Here is a 22,312-nt window from a genome sequence, read left to right as displayed (position 1 = left end):
GCAAACCTTTTTGTCTAGAGTTCAACTACTAATTGGTCAGATCCTAAAGAAAAGATAGTCAAAGGCAAGAATCATAATAGGAGCTACCATTTATTAAGCACCAACTGTGTATCTGGAACTGCATTAGGCCCTCTACATGTATCATTTTATTTCATCCTGCAACAACCCTTGGAAGTAGGTTTTGTTGTCCCTATTTTAGAGATGAGAAAACTGAGACATAGAAGAGTCAAGCACCTTTCAAGGTCATGCAAGTGGCAGAGCCAGTACTCAGACTTGGGGTCTGCTGCTTCTAAGCCCCTACTCTTCAGCACGGCTCTTTACTGCCTTTTTATAAAGCCTTTAAACTGTCCATTTCAAACATGTGAAAAAGATGCGAATTTCCCGGTGACAACATTTATTGGCTTCCTTCTTGAGGCTGCAAGTATTCCTTCCAGCCAACTACAGGATCACTGTGCTGTTGGGGGAATGGTAAAAAGGCCTTGGGTTTGGGTTTCCTCACTTTCACAAGAGGGCATGTTCCATTTCACCCCAAACTGGGTGTACAGTTCTGATGCTAACACTTGGAGGGAGCATCAGCTCCCACAGGTTAAAGGCTCAGTCCTCCTCAAGACTGCCCTGACTTCAGATGCCAGCTTCAAGCAGGACCCCCAGGCCACCCGCACTTCTGATCAGCCAGCTACAAATTTGGAAGTTTCTCTAACCTGTTAGCTTGAAAATAGGAGAAAACAAAACAAAATAATAATGATGATGATAATAATAATAATAATAATTTGGGAGTTTCTATGACACCTCTTAGATTAAATAATTCACTGCAATGACTCACAGAATTCCAAAAAGTACTCTGGTTACTATCAGAGTTTTATGATAAAGGGTGAACATCTTTTTTGTCCCTCTGTTTATGGCTTCCTGGCTCATCGGTGTGTTCTCCAACCAGGAAGCTCCACCAAGTCTCAGTGTCCAGAGATTTTGTTGGGGTTTCATTATGTAGGCAAATTGAACACAATCTCCAGCCCCTCTCCTGTCTCCAGAGGTCATCCAGTTCCTACCCTGTAATCACAGAATTGGTCTTTTTGGTGACCACTTGGCATCCTGAAGCTGTCCAGGGGCCCAGCATGAGTCACCTCATTAGCATCACAAAGACACCCATCACTGAGGAAATTCCAAGTGTTTCTGAAGCTCTGTACTAGGAAATGGAGACAAAGACCAGACATATTCTTTATTATACTGCAGGCTGATGCTGCCCACTCAGTCCAACTCACAGGCAGACATGTCCATGAATGAGCTTTGTAAGTTACTGGAAATAATGTAAGTGCGAGGTATCATTAAGGGCCCTGGGACAGAGGACCATTCACCATCTAGCAAACCTAGAAAATGAAAGGTCCAAACTCCCAGTTCCATCTTCCAGGATATGAGGAAGATTATGGAAGAGGGGAAGAATTGGCCAAATTAAAGAGTTTGTTTTTCTACATTTTTCAGAACACGTTCTCACTTAAGACACATTCCCAGGCCTAGGCTTGAAAGCAGCGACTGTGGTAAGAGTTTAGTCTTCAGACACACATGTCTGGGAGATGGAGTTGGCCGTGTGCCCACAGTGATCTGTACATAGCACAAGCTGTGAAAGACGTGACCTCCCTGAGCCAAGGTGCCCTTTTCCCCTCTTTTAAAATTCCCAGGGTAGGTTGTGAGCATTTGGAATGAGAGTCTGAGCCCAGAATTACAACCAGATTTCATTGTACTAAATAGTGATTTACAGTCTGAAGTCAGTGACCCCACCCATCCCCTTCAGTGGGTGAGTGTCCCAGCATCTGGACTCATGGTCACTTTTTTTTTTTCTAAGAGGTTGTCTTCTTTAATGAGTACTTATTCGCTCTGTGTTTGAGAGTGGAGGTGATGTGAGTGTGTGTTTAAATGAGGTCTAGGCAGTAAAATTCAGTTTAGGTGTTTAGTTTTATGAGTTTGGACAAACACATGTAACTACCTTCATAACCAAGACATAGAACAGATCTACCGCTCCGAAATACTTCCCGTGCCCATTGCTAGTCCATGTTTTAGTAGTTTGTCTCTTTTGAATAGCAGTTTGCAAACTCTCATACCAAGGCTTCCACTGTGGACCAGTTTGCTCTGCTAGGAAGGTGTGGCCGGTGGCCCTGACTCTCCCCACAGGCACATTCCCCTCTCCCTCCTTGCAGCCCCTTCTCTCCTTGGGGGTGGAGAGGAGGAACTTCTGCTGGCCACATTCTCCCCTGCATCTGTAGCTTTTCTGCACCTGGCAGGGTGGTGCTGGCACGCCGTGTTCCAGCATGCCCCTTCATTGCGTCAGGGATGGCTGTTTGCAGAATAGCTCATCTTCTCCCTCCCTGCCTTTCCCCCCTCAGGCCTACATACAGATCACTTTTGTGGAGCCCTACTTTGATGAGTATGAGATGAAAGACAGGGTCACATACTTTGAGAAGAATTTCAACCTCCGGAGGTTCATGTACACCACCCCGTTCACCCTGGAGGGGCGGCCTCGGGGAGAGCTGCATGAGCAGTACAGAAGGAACACAGTCTTGACCACTATGCACGCCTTCCCCTACATCAAGACCAGGATCAGCGTCATCCAGAAGGAGGAGGTAATGCGCCCAAGGGAGTGGCCACCACTGGATGAGTGGGCCTGGGTGGCCTCCCAGGAGGACACACAAACCTCCTTCACAGTGGACTGGACTGAAAACAAGGAGGGATGCACTTGAAATATGATTATATGGTTGTCCTTTCACTCTCATGGTGCCAGAAAATCCCATTTAGGCAGCTACATATTTTATAGCACTATTGTATATTAAATATTTAAGATTTTTAAGTTATATCTTTAGTATAAGTATGTTTATATATTTAATTATAATATTTAATATATATTTCAATTATAAACTTGTACAACATATATATTTACATTTTAAATATTTTATATAAAATTTTTCTGTATTTAAAAGCTTAGCGGTGATTCAAGCATAGTTGTGCTGTTAATTATTGGAGACAGGACCTGCACGTGGGCAGCCCCAGTGAGTTGGTGGTATGCTGTGGAAAAGGGCCACGTGAGGCAGACAAGTTCACTGACTAGCTTCTAGTCCCACCTTCCTCCTGTGATTTTAAACAAGCTACGTATCTTCAGTTTCTTCACCTATACATTAGCAGGAAAGACCTCTAAGTGCAATACAAGACTATACTCATTTTATTAGTAAGAGGACTGGTCAAGAAGGTCTCTCAAACCACAGAATTGTTCAAAATTCTATACACCATAAACAACTTATTATTCTTTAAAACGCATACATATACATTTATTTGTCATCCTTTTTATGCAGGGCCACAGACTTCTCCCTGACTATGGGTTTGCTGATCACACTTCAGCCTTTTCTTTTATAAACCACACCCATAGTGCTTTGTCCATGATTTTCAGTTTTGCTTTGTGTAAGCAGAGTGAGAGCTTAAAGATCCTTGTTAAACAATTTGAGAGCAGAAGCCTTCTGGATTTTTATGATTTTTTTTTTCTCCCCTAGACTTTGACAGTGGTCTTGTGCACACCTAATATGACAGGAATTTTTGTAGCAACTCACTTTCATAATGTCTTGTCCAAGCACTTGGCTTGGTTTCCATAGAAACAACTTTTTCCTTCTACACCCATAGCTCACCAGTTTCTCCATTATCTAATTAGATTGGGTCATTAAAATAACAAGTATAACAGGCATAATCAAGTTGGTGAAGAAACACAGATGAATTGTGGTGAAGATACACCTCGTCAGGCAGAAGCAGAAATAGCTGAGCTAATTGGAGAGTTGTCTACCAGGTAGTGTTCAGCCAGGTAACCACATCAGGGTGTGGGTTTGAAAGCCTGAAGCAGTGACTCAGTCAAGAGGAGGTGGGTTTAGAAGCCATCTGCTGTACTTCCTATACTTCTTGCTTTGGACTTTTGAACACTGAGACATTCTAGGCATAACACAGATGTAAACTCATGGTGCCCAAAAGCATTTCAAAACCTTTTCTTTTCTTCATTCCCGCCTTCCTTTCCTTTCCTTCCTTTCTTTCCTTTCGTTCTTTTTTTCTCTCTCTCTCTGTCTTTCTCTCTCTCTGTCTCTCTCTTTCTCTCCTTTTCATTTTTGAGATAGGATCTCCCTTTGTTGCCCTAGAATGCAGTAGCATGAACATGGCTCACTGCAGCCTCAACCTCCTACAGACAGGGGTCTCAACTTTGTTCCCCAGGCTGGTCTCAAACTCCTGGCCTCAAACGATCCTCCTGCCTCAGCCTCCCAAGGTGCTGGGATTACAAGTGTGAGCCACTGCACCAGCCTGAAGTTCTCTTGGCCATCCATAGTTCCCCAACAACCTCAACAACAGTTCTCAGCCATTTGCTAGGGCTATAGAACACAGTACCATAGACTGGGTGGCTTAAACAACTGAAACTTACTGTCTGCACAATTCTAGAGGCTAGAAGTTTGAAATCAAGGTGCCAGCAGTGTTGGTGCCTTCTGAAGGCTGTGAGGAAAGGGTTTGTTCCAGGCCTGTCTCCCTGCCCTGTGGACAGCCCTCTTCTCCCTGTGTCTCTTCACATCATGTTCCCTCTGTGTTTGTGTCCAGATTTCCTCTTCTCGTAAGGACACCAGTCATATTGGACTAGGGCTTACCCTGCTGGCCTCATTTTAACTTGATTGCCTCTATAAAGACTCTATCTCCAAATAAGGTCACATTCTGAGGTACTGAAGGTTAGGACTTCAACATATACATTTGGGGAGAACACAATTCAACCTATAACATTCAGAATAGACTCTACCCCAAACCAGCAGAACTTAGCAAATTGATTGATTGACCCTTAAGAGAATTCCATTTACTGGAAATTCACCCTCAGGGCGAGTTGGAGAAGGCACAGGTGATATCATAACACAGCTTGTGTTATGACAGGGGAGAAAATCTTGAGTGCTGTGCTTCTAATATAGCTTTCTGCATTATAAGTTGAGTAACATGAGGCTGTGCGCGGTGGCTCGTGCCTGTAATCTCAGCACTTTGGGAGGCCGAGGCAGGCGGATTGCCTAAGGTTGGGAGTTTGAGACCAGCCTGACCAACAGGGAGAAACTCAGTCTCTACTAAAAATACAAAACTATCTGGGTGTGGTGGTGCATGCCTGTAATGCCTGTAATCCCAGCTACTCGGGAGGCTGAGGCAGGAGAATCGCTTGAACCCAGGAGGCAGAGGTTGCAGTGAGCCGAGATCATGCCAGCCTGGACAACAAGAGTGAAACTCTGTCAAAGAAAGAAAGAAAGAAAGAAAGAAAGAAAGAAAGAGAGAAAGAGAGAAAGAGAGAAAGAGAGAGAGAGAGAGAGAGAGAGAGAGAGAGAGAGAGAGAGAAAGAAAGAAAGAAAGAAAGAAAGAAAGAAAGAAAGAAAGAAAGAAAGAAAGAAAGAAAGAAAGAAAGAAAGAAAGAAGGAAGGAAAGAAAGAAAGAAAGAAAGAAAATAAGTTGAATAACTTGCTCAATAATATGAAAGGCAACCTGACAGGGTAGAAAATACATGGACTTTGAATATAGACATACTTGTGATCGAATTATAACCTTCTCCCTTACTACCTGTGGCATTTGTGGAACTTAACCTTACAAATCCCCTTTTGACTGTAAAATGGAGAGTATAAAGAGGTTGTTGAAAGGAGTAAATGATAAATGTATCTAAAGTTCCTGGAACATAAGAAATCAAGAAATGTTAGGACCATCTCTCTTTTTAACCTGTTAAGAGTATTTTAAATTACTCTGAAAGTCTTTCTCTAGCTGCCTCTTCAAATCTAGGTGGCCTCTCTGTCACAGCTCCAGGCTTGTCCATAGCTTATGGCACCAGACAGTGACTTCCCTATGTTTACGTCTCATGTTCAGTTTGTTTTGACACCGATTGAAGTTGCCATTGAAGACATGAAGAAGAAGACACTGCAGTTAGCGGTTGCCATTAACCAGGAGCCCCCTGATCCAAAGATGCTTCAGATGGTGCTGCAAGGCTCTGTGGGAGCTACTGTAAATCAGGTAAGCAAAATCAGAGGGTGGTAGTTCCTCTGGTTCTTATTATTTGGGTTGTCATTATACTTCTGCACCCTCCTTCCTTGGGGTTGATGAGGACTTTGATCCATAGACAAACACAGAGATGTTCCTACACTTAGCCTGAACACTTGTGAGGTTTAGAAGACTTTTAGGAGGCCTCTTCCCTTTCATGTAACAACCCCAGGTAAAAAATCCTAGAGATGAGTGGCCCAGGTTTTAAGGAGCACCATTTTCTCAGAGGAGTCTCCACTTCGGGGCCAGACCTGACAATATATGATGCCAATCTGGAGTCCTGTTGAAGAATGCTTAGTCATGACCAATACATGCAGAGTCATTGCAGGGCTTGAGACTCACATACAAATGCCTATAGGAGAGAGGGAAAAGGATCTAGAACATCCAACTCTTGGGTCAGTCAGCAGATGAACCCAGCATGCCAAGGACCTTGACAACCAGGAATGACCTGGGACCTGACTTCTTAGGCCACTTCAGACAAGACTAGCTCTTCTTCTCAGACTTATTAGAACCTGACTCCCAAGTTCAGCATGGTGCTCAACCAGTCTCAGATGGAGGGAGCTACCAGCCTAATACCTCTGTCCAGTGGGCCTCCTTAATTCAATTCTAGATCTGTTCTTGTCCGCACTTCCACACTCAGATATTCAGTGAGCATCATGAGTCTTTTCTCATTCAGCATAATTGGATTTCCCCACAAAAATTCTGAGTGTACTTGACATCAAGGGAGCAGAAACAGAGAAATGCCTGTTACATTCCCAAGATCAGGAAAAAAATGAGGAAACTGTTGCCTTTGTAAGTGCCAACGCTTTGATAAAATGGAAGACTTTCCAAGCCCACAACCATGGTCTATCTGTATACTATGGATATCTCTGACTCAACCCAGCAGTTATGCAAAATGATGTTTGCCACGAGGGCAACTAGACAAGTGAACAAAAATGAATAGATCAAGGCAATCCTGATTTTTAGAAAAGCAACTCAAAGCACATACCATTTGATGTAGTTGTATTACATTTATATATGAATGAAAATCTATTATTAGTAGTATTTGATTAATAAAATAATATTTGGGGCCAGGCTTGGTGGCTCATGCCTATAATCCCAGCACTATGGGTGGCTGAGGTGGGTGGATCACTTGAGGTCAGGAGTTTGAGACCAGCCTGGCCAACATGGTGAAACCCCATCTCTACCAAAAATACAAAAATTAGCCAGCGTGGTGGCGGGCACTTGTAGTCCCATTACTTGAGAGGCTGAGGCAGGACAATCGCTTGAACCTGGGAGGTGGAGGTTGCAGTGAGTTGAGATTATGCCACTGAACTCTAGCCTGGGTGACAGAGTAAGACTCTCTCTTAAAAACATCAACAACAACAATAAAAACATCAACAACAATAAAAAAGAAAATAAATTTGGGCTGTGTACGGTGGTGCACATCTGTACACAGCACGTCTGTACACAGCAATTTGGGAGGCTGAGGTGGGTGGATCACTTGAGGCCAGGAGTTCAAGACCAGCCTGGGCAATGTGGCAAAATCCCATCACTACAAAAAATACAAAAATAGGTATAGGGGCACACACCTGTAGTCCCAGCTACTTGGGAGGCTGACGTGGGAGAATCACTTGAGCCTGGGAAGAGGAGGCTGCAGTGAGCAGAGATCATGCCACTGCTCTCCAGCCTGGGTGACAGAGCGAGACCCTCTCTAAAAAACAAAAACAAAAACAAAAAACACACACACAGAGAAAATACATTTATACTTCTGAGTATTCTTCTAAAATTTCAGACTCCTCCTAAGGAATCAAAGTTTCCTGAGATGTCCAAGACCTTCCTTGATTCTTTTTTGTTTATTTCAAACCAACTACAAAATTAAATGTTCAAACTAAAAAATCACTCCAATATTTTCTCTCAAGCAATTTAATTTCCTTCATATATATTTCTTTTTTTTTTTTTTTCTTTTTTTTTCCACCAGGGACCACTGGAAGTAGCCCAAGTGTTCTTGGCTGAAATTCCTGCTGATCCAAAACTGTATCGACATCACAACAAGTTGAGGTTATGCTTTAAGGAATTCATCATGAGGTAAGAAGGAAAACGGCTGGGAATTTCAGTAGAGCAGTGGTTCTCAAAGTGCAGTCTTAGACCAGCAGCTTCAGCATCACCTGAGAACTTGCTAGAAAGACAAAGTCTCAGGCACCCTCCAGACCTGCTGAATTGGAATCTCTGGAGGTGTGGCTCAGCAATGTGCGTTTTAACAAGCCCTCCAGGTGATCCTGATGCACACTGAAGTTTGAGGACCACTGCAACAGAGCAACACTATTTGAACTACTAATGAGTAATATGTAAACTATAAAATGCTTTTGTGGCTGGCATCCCGTGTGCCTCACCATCACTTGTTATAAAACAAGTATCATCATCTTCCTCATTTTACAAAAGAGGAATCGGAGGTTCAGAGAGAGGAGAGAATTTTACTTAAGGTCACACAGACAGTTGGCAGCAGAGCTGAGCTCAGACCAGGTCTTCTGAATCCAAATAGTCCACATGTCCATCAATGTGCTAATATTCCACTGATGCGCTAGAGTCCCAGAGGTTCTTTGCATTGGCAGTCTTTGTAGTGTTACAAGTCTTATATCTTATTTTTAGTAAAAATAGACACTGCCTCAAATTGAGAGAGGCAAGTTCTAAAACCGGGCTTTTCAAAGGTATTATCCTGTGACAGTTCTGCATGTCAGACGAGTCTCATCTCTCTTCCTAAATTCTGCAATGGCGCTGGCTTCAAGAGCAGTCAGTTAGGAGCTGGGTCTTTGGTTGAAGTCTTGTAATTTATTGCAATACAGACAGATATATTGGGTCTCCAATGGCCCTAAAAAAATGAGTATGAAGGATATGATGGCATTTCTCCTATACGAGAAAAGGACTTCAGAAAAATGCGTACCAATATTTCTTTTTATTCAAAACCTTAGAGAAGAATATTAAGTATAGGAATATCTTCACTTGGCAGATGGGGATAGAGGAGACTAAAGGTTAAAGTTTGCTAAATTCAATGAAAACTCATCAAAATGCTAGCATTTGTGGGGTTAGAGATATCTCCTTCACAGGCTTTTGTGAGAGGTCCACAACTTTGCTACATATACATGAGATGCACTGTGCCCGTCAGTGAATCACAGCCACTTGGTAATAGGATGTGTGTGTGGCCTTGTGTGTTTGTATTTGTGCATGTGTGTGAACATACAGATTATCTTGATTAATGTTTTGATATTTGAATTGTTTCCTGTATTTGACAACAATTCTGACAAAAAAAAGGTAGACTTTTTTTTTCAGTACATAATACATATCTTTTAAAAGGCTAGAAAATTATTTGGGGAATTATTTTATTATTTTATTTTATTTTGAGACAGGGTCTCACTCTGTCACCCAAGCTAGAGTGCAGTGGCATAATCTCGGCTCACTGCAACCAGCACTTCCCAGGCTCAAGAGATTCTCCTCCCTGAGCTTCTCACATAGCTGGGACTACAGACATGAGCTACCACACCTGGCTAATCTTTGTATTTTTAGTAGAAATGGGGTTTCACCATGTTGGCCAGGCTGGTCTTGAACTCCTGACCTCAAATGATCCACCTGCCTTGGTCTCCCAAAGTGCTGGGATTACAGACATAAACCACTGTGCCAGCCCTATTTTTTATTTTTCGTGGAGACAGGGTGTCACTATGCCATCTAGACTGGTCTTGAACTCCTGGGCTAAGAGATTGGGGGCTTTTAAAATTTTTTTTCATATATTTTTATTTAAGATTAATTATGGTTGAAGGCTTCCAAAGTTGACAATGCCCCAGGACCTCTAAAAGGACCTACGAAATGTTTAAAGAGCACTCACTATATTCCAGGCATGATATTAGTTATGGGAATACAGAGATCTGACTTGTTCCTCTGTTCTTGATGACAGGACATAGCTCTGCATGGCTGAATAACACAATGCAGCATACGCACAGAACTTTAAGAATGACTACCTACAGGAATATAGAGATCAGAAAAGAGAAATCAGTTTCAGGCTGGAGCGTTTGTGGGAGGCGTTATGGAAAAACACCACTTAAATCTTGTCTTAACTATATAGGTGGAAGACAGGCACTAGTGGGGAAGAGGGAGCCATGACAGTGACCCTGCCTGATCCAAGGTTTCATTTTCAGCTGTTTTAGTTACCCATGGTTTGAAAGTATTACTTACAATAAGATATTCTGAGAGAGAGAGAGACCACATTCACATAACTTTTATTTCAGTGTATTGCTATAATTGTTCATCTCTTACTGTATCTAATTTGTAAATTAAGCTTTATCATAAGTATGTATGTATAGGAAAAAAACATAATATATGCAGGGTTCGGTACCATTCGCTGTTTCAGGCATCCCCTGGGGGTCTTGGAACCTATCCCCGGGGATGAGGAGGACTGGGTACCAGTGAGTGGAACAGCAGGACCACGAGACTCTGTCAGGAATGCCTCTGATGCACCGGACTCCTCTAAGTCCACCTGGAGCAGCATGTTTTCATGAGCATGCTAGGACAAGGAGGAAAGATTGGAAACACGATAATAATGAGGCTATGAATAGAATTTAAATGCATAAGAAAACTTGTCAAGAGAGTGATTTTCATTTACTTAAGTTTGCCTCAATTTTTTCTACTGGTTATAAATCTTGCAATCTAGTATCTCATGGGTACGATCCTTTCCATGACTCCACCTAGGTAAAATGTACTTACAAAATCCCTACTAAACATGTGTTTCTCATTAGCTCCCAGCCCCAGGAAAAGTTACTCCCAAAAGAAACAGAGCCCAGTAAAACTAGTCCCAGGCAAGAGATACAAGAGTAAATGGACTTTCCTAGGATTGGTCCTTTTACAAAGTCATGCATTAGAGTTTCAATAACGATGCTACCATTCTCCCCAGATGGCCTGCAGAAATGTTGGATTTTCAAAATCAAATTCACCATTTTCAATGTTGTTCTCCTGCCCTTTTAATGGTGACTCCACATGGGAACCAGTCCCACCTTTCTCCCCGCTGGCTGGGCTGCTGCATTGTTCTAGGAATGCCAGGAGACTGTCAGTGCTTCCCAAACTTCACTGTTCTTATAAATCACCTGAGGATTTGTCAAAATGCAGATTTTGGCCTGATGTAGTGACTCCGCCTCTAGTCCCAGCACTTTAGGAAGCTGAGGTGGGAGGATTATTTGAGCCCAGGAGTTCAGGACCAGCCTGGGCAACATGACGAAACTCCGTCTCTTTAAAAAAATAGAAAAATGTAGCCAGGCATGGTAGTGGTGTGTGCCTGTAGTCCCAGCTACTCGAGAGGCTGAGGTGGGAGGATAGCTTGAGCCCAAAGAGGTCAAGGCTGCAGTGAGCCATGATTGTGTCACTGCACTCCAGCCTGGGTAACAGAGCAAGACCCTGTCTCAGAAAAAGAAAAATAAAAATTCAGATTCTGATTCAGTAGGTCTGGGGTGGGTCCTGAAGCACTGCATTTCTAACAGTCCCCAGGTGATGCTGCTGCTGCTACACTGGACCAAACTTTGAGTGGAGAGCCTGCAAAGATTGCTTAATTTCCTCCCTTTCACATTTTCTCCCTATTACCTCTCCTTCCTTCCCTAAGGGCTTAATTTCTTAGGCCATCTTTATCATCATTGACCTCTTTTGTCTTCTGCTTCCTCCCTTCAACAAAGCAAACATGCTCAAACTGCTGCACTTGGAACCAACTATAGATGTCAGTTCATCCATTCATTTGGCAATTATTGAGCTCCTACTTTGTGCCAGGCACTGTGCTGCATATGTGAAAGGATGAAGTCCCAAAACCAGTGGGACAAGGCTGCGGGCAAAACAGTACTGCTGCTCTTGATTCATCTCTGTGTGCAAACGCAGCAGTTGGCCTGCCCTCCACTTTATTCCACAGAGATCGGAAGGCATGGGTGAGAGTGTGCTGATGGCTGCACAGCTCGGTAAATTTACTAAAACTCATCAAACTCTACACGTAAAATGGGTGAATGTTACGGTATGTAAATTGCTTTGTGGCTTAATTGCTTCTCAAGTCCAGTCTGGAAGTTACAGCTTTTAAAGAATAGAGTAACTATTTTTTCGCGTTGTTTGCACAGGTATATTTTCTCCTCCACTCTGCTAACAGACAGCAGAGGTGACGCAGAAGTGGAAAATGTTTGGGGCTTGAACAGCTCTCAGGTTTCCCCTTTGGTAAGCTCCAGCTTCTCAGCAGACTTGGACTGTAGATCAATAAGCCCAGATTTCCAAGGTGACCATAAATGAGGCTTCTGTTGCTGAGAGCTAATAGCGGAAGTGTTTGCATGCCAGGCCCACTGTGTCTAGTGCCACCACTGGGCAGCAACCTTTCTGACTCAGCTGTAGTGGAAGCAGAAACAGCCATAAAGAATCCTGGCAGCCTGACTTGCTGCAGCCAGCACTCATCCAGCCAGTCCTGCAACTCTTCAGACTGTTACCAAGCTGGGACCTCAATCTGCTTCTGTCTTTTCCTGCAATCATAAAAAACGTCTCAGAGAGGTTCAGAAGCCAAGACAGAGAGATACAATGTTCTATCTTCCTCTTCTGCTCCCCCAAACACCCCGACCATTTAGGTTTTTACATTTTCTTCTTTATACTTATCTGGACTTTCTCATTCCTATAAAGACTAAGTGATGTTAAATTTGTTTTTAATTTAAATAAAAGATAGTAGTACTCGTTGCCACCAGTTACAGCTTGCCTTTAAGAGAAGTAGCTTCAGGTATGCCCTGAAAGGGTTCTGCAGCGTATATGTGGTCATAGGCTCAGAGAACAGGCTGTTGAGTGGTGGTGTTTTTAAACTGGAGTTGGGGGTCTATGAAGAGGAAGGAGAAGGAATTTGTCCGAGTAGCCAAAGGGCAACCAAATGTGTAGAGTGTAGGTGGAAACAGAAGCAGTAGTTTTTAACTTGAGACCAAGGTCATATGCCTGGCTTATAGCTGGAAATGGGGAAATGGCTTTCCTAGGCAGTATATGTGGCATTGGGGTTGGGAATATGGGCACTCAAGCCAGATTGCCTGAGTCCAGATTCCATTCTGCCTTAACTAGATATGTGACCTTGAGTAAGCTACCTACCCTCGGTTTCCCCAGATGCAAAATGGGAATAATAATTGTAACTATCCCCCTTGTAGTTAATGTCAATAAAATCAGTTAATACATGAAACTTAGAATAAGACTTCGTACATACTAAGTGTAACATTATTCACTGGGGCAAATAGGGAACTGATGGATTTGAGTGGGAAATAGAGAATTAATCTGACTTAAATACAGAGATTGTCTATCCATGATTTGTCTGTCTTTATAAAGTTTGAATCATAAGACACAGTGATACCGATGAGACATTGGCCTGGGAGCAGCAGGATTCTGGGTTTATATCCAACTGTGCTATCCCACAGCCATGTGACTGGACAGGGCACTTTGCCTCTTTGCATGTTAGTTTCATCAGCTATGAAATAAAGAGACTAGAATACAGCATCTCTAATAGTTTATCATTCTCATATTCGATAGATCAATAAGCCCAGATAGTTCATTTACTTAAACTGAATCTGTCAGGCATAAGACCACCACCATGTGCTCTGGCTTTAGCTATGTGCAGGGACTGTTCTGAACATTTGATAAGTATCAACTAATTTAATCTTTACATTAATTTATGGCATAGGCTCTTACCACTCTTATATCACAGATGAAGAAACTATGACATGGAGAGATTAAATAGCTTGTTTAAAGTTGCAAAGCCAGTAAGTAGCAAAGCGGGATTCAGAGTTGAGCACTCTGGCTCCAGAGTCCATCCTCTTAATTGCCATGCTGAGCTGTTCCCTCTAGTGACTATATTCAGTTGCTAGTAACAGAAGTTAAGAGTAGCTTAAATAAGAAATGTATTTTTCTCTCACATTAAATAAGATTGGAGGTAGTCGATGTAGAGCTGTGTAGTGGCCTCATAAAGGCATCAGAGACCCTGGTTCTTTTCCTTTTCTTTGTCATGCCATCCTGGTTATAGTGCACCCATTCTCATGGTCATGATATGGTTGTCAGGGCTCCAGTCATTGTGACCACATCTAGGCAAGTGTCAGGAGTAGAAATGAGGAAAGAGCAAAAAGATATGCCCCTTTCCCGGTGACTTCACCTATATTATCAGCTATCCCTACCTGCATGGGAGGCTAGGAAATGTAAGTTTTCAGGTGGCCACACTGCCTGGAGTTCTGCTAGAGAAGAAAGAATGGATATTGAGAAAACAACTAACAAATTTTTTTCCGCCACATTGAGGAACCAATGTGTGGGCTGTGCTGAAAAAGGGGGGCCAAGACTGGATACAGTGACTACACCTGTAATCCCAGCACTTTGGGAGGCTGAGATGGGCGGATCACTTGAGTTCATGAGTTCAAGACCAGCCTGAGCAACATAGCAAAACCTCGTCTTTACAAAAAATACAAAAAAATTAGCTGGGTGTAGTGGCGTGCCTGTAGTTCCAACTGCTCGGGAGGCTGAGGTGAGAGGATCACTTGAGCCCAGGAGGCAGAGGTTGCAGTGAGCTGAGATCATGCCACTGCATTCCACCCTGCATGACAGAACGAGATCCTCTCTCTACAAAAAGAGGGGGCACCAAGAGATGCAGAGAGGGTAAAGGCTGCATGACTACTCTCTCTGTAGGAGACCTTAACTCTATACATGGAGGCCCCAAAATGTTACTGTTGTTAAAAGCCAGGAATCCTTTTCTGGAGGTGCAACTTCTTGCCCTTTCTAATCCCTATCAGTCTGGTTTCTGTAGGATTTTGACACTAGAAAACCCTAGGCATATTTGTTCTAAGAAAATACTTACTTGAATTCAGTGAATTTACCAACAAAGGGAGCATTAGAGGATGTGAGGGAAGTCTGGAATGGTTGTATCACTGAGTGAGAGCAGCACAGATGTTTGTGGACCTAATGAGAATGTTACAGAAAAGACCATTTTTTAAAAGTTGTTTGCAGTGTCATTTTTATGATCTTGTGTACATTTTCCAAGAGATATGGCTATTCTCTAGGAGGGATATTTAGCACATGGCCCTCTTTAGCTTAGGGATTTAAATTAACATAGTAGAAATTATTTCAATTTTAGTCAAATAAACTAGAGAATATAACCCAAATGACTGAAAGGAAGAAATATAGAAAAAGTATATAAAATAATTTTATGCATTATAGAAGTTTAAAGACATAAAGTAATATTACTACATAAAATCTAATTGTTTTACTCCAGCTATTAATATATTTGTCTTTATAAAACACCACATTTATTAATTGCTATGTAACAAACTACCTCAAAATTTAGTGGCTTAAAACAAAATTTAATTATTATTGTGGTACATAATAATTTTTGCTTTCCTCATTTCTATTCCTGATACTTGCCTAGGATGTGGTCATGATGGCTGGGGCTCCAGCAGCTGTACTGTGACCATAAGAATGGTTGTGCTATAACTTGGGGTTGGCTGGGCTCAGCTAGGTGGTTTTTGCTTGAAGTCTCTCACTCAGTTGCACTTAGCCAGTGGCTAGGACTTGAATTACCTGAATGCTTCCTCACTGATGTCTGGTGTCTGGGCTGAGAATACTCAAACAGCAGGGGCTCCTCCTCTCTCTAACTCTCCCTCTTTCCACGTGGTCTCTCCTGCATGACAGCTTTAGGGTAACTAGACTTGTCACAGGATGGTTCAGAATTCCTATAGTACACGCAGAGAGAAACAGAGGCCATATTATCTTTTATTAGCCAGTCACATAGTACCACCTCCACCACATCCTGTTCATTGTGCCTGTCACAAAGAACCACCCACATCTTGATTGGGGTATGGGCAGGGTTCTAGGAGAGCACATTATTCTTGTGGCCATTTTTAGAAAATACAATCTGCCACACTCCAGAAGCACCAGTCTGCCTTATTATCACAGCTTCTCATTTAATTCTCCCAGCAACCCTAGGAGATTATATGAGCTTATTATCCCCATTTTCCAGAAGAGAAAATTGAAGATTTTTATGGTTAAGTCATCCTGCTAATGAGTAGCAGCTGGTTTCAACCCCAGTTCTGTCTGCATATAAAGGATTTAACTCAGTCAAGGGCACATGGTAAGCAATCAGTATGTGTTAGCTAACTACTACTACTTCCGCAAAGATTAAGGAGAGTTTAGTTAATTCTACCAAAGTTGTCAGAGTTGACTTCCCCAAATTAGCTGTTAGCTTTGGCAGGCCTCATCCCACCTCCTGTAGTCTGCCAATGTTATAAACTTGGGCCTTGAAGTCATCCTGAAACTGATTTTATTTTACACATGGTGGTACTTGTAACTGTTAGTTAACAAGCAATAAAAAGATAATAATAAGGCGTGATACAGATTTCTCAGGATTCAAAGGCCATATACCTTCCCTTCTATTTCTTCCCTAAAACCTTTAATTCGTAACCTTAGGTATCCTATAATTTGCTTCAATTAATGTCAAACTTAAAAGATAGGTGAAAATCCAGTTAAGGGAGTTCTTTTGGATTCTGTGTGAGTTAAATCAAGTCCTTCTTCTATAGCAGGCTAATTCCATGATGAAGCTGTGCTCATAGGTTTATTTTTGCCTAGCCAGGTAGCTTTTCCTTGCCACATGCCATCCTCTTTCTCTTTGACTGTCATCCTGAAAATGTGTTCAGTGTTAAGAGGATTTGATAACAATGTCTGGGTATCTCCGTAACGTAGCCCAAATCTAGTACCACTATTAGGAAAATAATGTAAGCCATATTGATCACCCAAATCTTATTCATTTGAAGGATAATATAATTATTACTAATTATTGCATGTTAGGAAACATACAGTCATTATTCTATCCCTTTAAGGTTTTTTGATTTGTAAGTTCCCTTGGGTAGAAGAGTATAAAACAAAAGACAAGACTTTATCATGTTTAAATAACATGATTTTCTTCTTTGGTGTATACCATACTATGTAGGAGACAGGGAAAACACCAGGTTTAACAGTCCACAAGCCAGATAACCATGATGAGTTCTAAAGATTTTCTCTTTGTTTTAATGCTCTGCAGTTTTGCCATGACAAGGCTGGATATAGATCTGTTGTTGTTCATTAGAGGATTTATATCTCTCTTCAACTCTGTAAAATTATCAGCTGGGGGTGGTGGCTCACGCCTGTAATCCCAGCACTTTGGGAGGCCTAGGCGGGCAGATCACAAGGTCAGGAGATTGAGACCATCCTGGCTAACACGGTGAAACCCCGTCTCTACTAAAAATACAAACAATTAGCCGGGTGTGGTAGTGGGCGCCTGTAGTCCCAGCTACTTGGGAGGCTGAGGCAGGAGAATGGCATGAACCCGGGAGGCGGAGCTTGTGGTGAGCCAAGATCGCGCCACTGCACTCCAGCCTGGGTGACAGAGTGAGACTCCATCTCAAAAAAAAAAAAAAAGAAAAGAAAATTATCAGCTGTTATCTCTTTAAATATTGCCTCCCTCTCATTTTCCATTCCCTTGGAGATTCTATTAGATGTGTGTTGGATCTGCCTTATATCTGTATGTCTGTTAACCAATTTTTTCATATATTTTATTTTTTAAATCTCATTGGTGATTTCCTTGGATCTGTCATACATTTAATTCTCCAGTTATGTCTAGTCTATCATTTAACCTTTAACCTTTCCATTGAGGTTTTTCTCTTTTAGCAACAGTGTTTTTTATTTTTATTATTTATTTATTTATTATTATTTTTTTTTTGGTGAGACAAGGTCTGGTTCTGTCACCCAGGCTGGAGTGCAGTGGCATGATCTTGGCTCACTGCAACATCCACCTCCCAGGCTCAAGCCATCCTCCCACTTCAGCCTCCCAAGTAGCTGGGACTACAGGCACCTGCCACCATACTCAGCTAATTTTTATATTTTTTGTAGAGATGGGGTTTTGCCATATTGCCCAGTCTGGTCATTAACTTGTGAGCTCAGGCAATCCACCCACCTTCGCTTCCCAAAGTGCTAGGATTACAGGCATGAGGCGCCACACCCAGCCTAGTGACTGCATTTTTCTTTTTTCTAGAAGTTCTGTTTGGTCTTTTTCTGAACTTTTCCTGGTCTCTTTTTTCATATTCCCTATTTATTTGTTTTTATCATGGATTGTGTACCTTTTATTTATTTTCTTCTTTTTTTTCTAGTTACATGGTTACTTAGGATTTTATACATTTTATTACCTCTCTATATTAACTTTGTTTTTTTACATTGTTTTATTATCTCTAATTCTTATTGGACTAATTCTTTTGTTTGATGCATAGTTTTCCCTTTTGGTGATTGGTTTCCTCATATGGTTTATAATTTTTTATTGTGAGCTCATTTTTGGCGGGAGTGGCCCATATGCCCTGATGGAGAATGTGTTGCTCCAGAGCAACTTTATGTTGGTTTGTCTGAGCTGTAGCAATTTGAATAATCTTGGACTGGCTTTTAAGTTATTTTCTCACTTTGAAGCACATACAGTCAAGGAATGTACATTTGTAACTTATACCACGTGTGGTGCAAGCCTAGAATTTCCATTTCTCAAGATGACTTTCTTTCCCATGAATGGCCCTAAGCTGATAGTAAGTTTCATTCTGCCTCTCTGGATAGCTTGCAGCATTTTTCTAAACTCCCTTTCATAGACGGGGTAGCTTTTCAAGGCTCTGGATGATATGCAGGTGGCATATCCAGAATCTTCCTTTGCCCTGGCCAAGGCCAGATCACTAATCTTGTGTGAGCTTTGAAACCCCTTGCCCCCCACACATAGACCTATATGCAGTCCTAAAATCTTAATGGACAGTCCTACTGACAGCTGCCTTGCCACCTGCTCCTGCAATCACTCTAGCTTTGATTTTTCTCTTTCTTTCTGGCACCTGGTGTTCCCCTTTCTCTTTCAACAAGTTTTTGTTGTGCTTTCCTAGCACTTCCATATGTGTGTAGCAGGAGGGGGCTGAATGCCATCTGCTCTGTCTGCCATGTTGCTGTAAATCACAGTGAGATTTTGTAAGTATAACAGCTTCCATTCTGCAGTGTCTTGAGTTTGACTCTTAGATCCATCACTTCCTCACAGTGTTATCTTGGGCAAGCATCCTAACATTTCTGAGTTTCAGGAACAAAATAGAGATAAATGCTGACTTTTTAGGGTTGTTGGGAAAATTAAACAGATAATGCAGGTAAAACTTCTTGAAATTTCTTCTGGCACATAGCAAGTCAGAGGTTCTCAGTTCTGGCTAGGTTGGCTTCAGTATCCCCTGGGCAACTTTTCAAAATTACACATTTCTGGGCCAGAAGCAATGGACCACACTTGTAGTCCCAGCTACCCAGGAGGCTGAAGTGGAAGGATCACTGGAGCCCAGGAGGTCGAAGTTTGCCATGAGCCATGATCACGCCACTGCACTCCAGCCTGGGTGATAGAGTGAGCCCCGTCTCAAAAAATAATAAAATAAGGTAAAACACACACACACACACACACACACACACACACACATACACACAGAGATTTCTGGGTGCTACCCCTCAGCAGTTGTGATTCATTAAGTCTGAGATAAATCCCAGAAATCTGCATTTTGAAAAGCTCCACAGGTAACCCCGGTATGTCACCCAGATTGAAAGCGCTCTTAAAGTTATTCAAAAAATCGTAGGTAGTTTCATTGTTCTCAGATTTCTAAGCACTTCGAAGTCATTTATTTCTCCCACACTGATATTTTCATCTCAGATGTGGTGAAGCCGTAGAGAAAAACAAGCGTCTCATCACGGCAGACCAGAGGGAATATCAGCAGGAACTCAAAAAGAACTATAGCAAGCTAAAAGAGAACCTCAGGCCAATGATCGAGCGGAAAATTCCAGAACTGTACAAGCCAATATTCAGAATTGAGAGTCAAAAGAGGTAAGAACAGGGCAGAGGAGGCCTCTTCCTGGGGGATAAAGGGCAGCACATGGGACCCAGCACCTTGGGGCATGCTCTGCTGCACTTGGGGAGATGCAGAACCTCCAAAGGGTAGAAGAGGGTCCTGCAATCAGAAAGGCTATCAGAGCGTGATTCATTCTGCCGCCATCCTCCCCATCCTTGCTCCTTGATCTCTCCCAGACACCTTGGTGTTGGTCTTGTGCCCGGGTATTCCCAGGGCTGAAGGATGGCCTGTGTTGGTTCTTCTGTTTGGTTGGTTGGTTTGTATGTTTGAGTGTGAAGGGGTCCAGACCTTTCACTTATTATTTGCTGAGTTCTCCATGACTGATGTCCATTTCTACCAGGTAATCCACCCCCAACCCTTTCTAAAAGGCTAATCAATCTTTCTTGCTTCTGTATGCTCTCTTTCCCTCTCTTCCCTCTCTTTTCTTAATTTCAGGGACTCCTTCCACAGATCTAGTTTCAGGAAATGTGAAACCCAGTTGTCACAGGGCAGCTAAGAAAAACCATCTTCATTCGTGGAGACTGTGGCCCTGCAACTCTGCAGAAGGACTCGCTGGTACTTAAAAAATGGGACATTTGCCACCCAGGACCGACTGTATACTCCCTGATCAGCCAGCACTCTGGAAGCTTTGGGCTCCGAAGAACCATGGAATTATACCCAAATGGACTCTGACCAGATTTTTGCCATACTGGGGGGTGGCGGGATGGAGAATGGGTACTCAGGCATGACTGCGTATTTATTAAAGTGTGTTTTTTCACAATGTACCAAACAAGGCATAAGCAGCTTCTCCTGCTGACTGGCCAATCACTGCCCATCTGAGAGATGATTTCCTCTGGCCCATATTTGAATTTATTGGAGTAACTCAAAATGCCGGAGGAAAAATGGAAAAATTATCCACCAATCGATTCAAACTGAACTTCACTCTTTATAGGAAGGGAAGGTGAAGTTGTAGGAGTACAAAACATTTTCAATAAATCTGCAAAGGGAAGTCTTACTACAATTCTAAAAATCATCATGGTTGGAAATTTGGGAGTAGATTATTTGTGAACTTGTTACCCTTTTGGTAATGGTGGACTAATTGTTGTATAGTTATTTTTGTTTTATTATTACTATTACATTAAGTTAATTTAACATGCATTTATAGAGGAATACATTCAAAGCACTGATGTAGGAGATAGATACACGGTACTTGGAGCAGTCAGCCAAAAATCACAGATACTGCTTTCACTGAAATGGAAACAATTCTCCAACAATGCTTTGCTATTTTTCTTATGTCACTGTTGCATACTATCTATTTTTCTCCTCTCTGGGACCAAGTTTCTTTTTATAAAGCAATAATATCTCTGTTTTCCTTTTAGTACATTGTGCTCTCTGTCAGCATATGTATATTAGCTACAAAATATATTCAACTTTGACTTCTTTTGACAATGTGCTTTAGGAAAAAGAGAAACAAAGACATTATTTGAGAATTAAATTATATATTTTTAATATGACTGATGACCTTGACTGATAATAAAGATGTAATAAGAATTGCAAGCTAAATGTTTCCCTTTGCAACTCATGTTTTGTGTTTTGTTTTGCTGACAACTCATAATGTTTTGTAAAGCCCTTCAGAGAGAAGACAGATGCATGCATCATCCTGGCCTCCATCAAATAACAGTATCCACGGTGGCACCTCTTCTGCAATGTTTAACCCTGGTAGTCATGAGCGATGATTTAATTCGGATATTTCAGAACTTTTTGTTTATCCCATCAGGTATGCATGAATTTATAGACTGAAAGAGGACTTTAAAAATAATAATTAAAATTCACCAGTTTAAGTGCTAAACTTTTTATTTTTTAGGTATTTGGGGAAGAACTCTTTTTAAAGTATATTATACACCTAACTGCTTTTTAAAATGAGTACACATGACATATTTTAATTCCATATGTATCCCCCTACTCTTTGGGAGACACTGGGTTGAGACCAAGGTCAAAAATCATTGTAACTGCCCTCCAAATCATCTCCGTTCCATGAGGAAGATCATATACATGTGTAGTAGCCACAGTACAAAACAGACTAGAACAGAGCCCATAGCATGTAACCTTTTCCTGACTAACTCAAGGATGGCCATTTATACCAACACCTATTGTATTAGACTCTGCCCTGTAACAATAAGGGTTAGATGCTAAGTTATGTAGTCCTGGACCTTAACTCTAATAGCCATTATAACCCTAGTAACCTAGAATATTCCTGATTAAATATCTCCTGCTTTTAGATACCTGGGGTCCATTTGGGTTTGTTTTTTACAATCTCTTTTGTACCACAGTAGGTACATTTGCTTCATGAGTGCAGGAACACGTTT

At 41.8% G+C, this 22,312-nt stretch overlaps 1 protein-coding gene across 6 annotated transcripts in view; it reads left to right on the top strand.

Moving 5' to 3' along the window:
- DOCK8 (dedicator of cytokinesis 8) overlaps positions 1-21,513 on the top strand; it is a 238,921-nt gene extending 217,408 nt beyond the window's left edge. For all 6 annotated transcript variants that reach the window (XM_023213223.3, XM_023213218.3, XM_023213224.2 and 3 more), the window contains 5 exons: positions 2,376-2,612; positions 5,887-6,030; positions 8,018-8,124; positions 19,772-19,942; positions 20,403-21,513. In XM_023213223.3, coding sequence (XP_023068991.1) covers positions 2,376-2,612; positions 5,887-6,030; positions 8,018-8,124; positions 19,772-19,942; positions 20,403-20,463 — 720 coding nt within the window. In that variant the 3' untranslated portion in view covers positions 20,464-21,513. The remainder of the gene's footprint in view (positions 1-2,375; positions 2,613-5,886; positions 6,031-8,017; positions 8,125-19,771; positions 19,943-20,402) is intronic.
- Positions 21,514-22,312: the final 799 nt, after the last annotated feature.

The sequence above is a fragment of the Piliocolobus tephrosceles genome, chromosome 14 (genome assembly GCF_002776525.5).
Source record: "Piliocolobus tephrosceles isolate RC106 chromosome 14, ASM277652v3, whole genome shotgun sequence".
NCBI lineage: Eukaryota > Metazoa > Chordata > Mammalia > Primates > Cercopithecidae > Piliocolobus > Piliocolobus tephrosceles.
The sequence above is the reverse complement of the archived record's forward strand: the minus strand, read 5'-3'. Positions and strand labels throughout refer to the sequence as shown.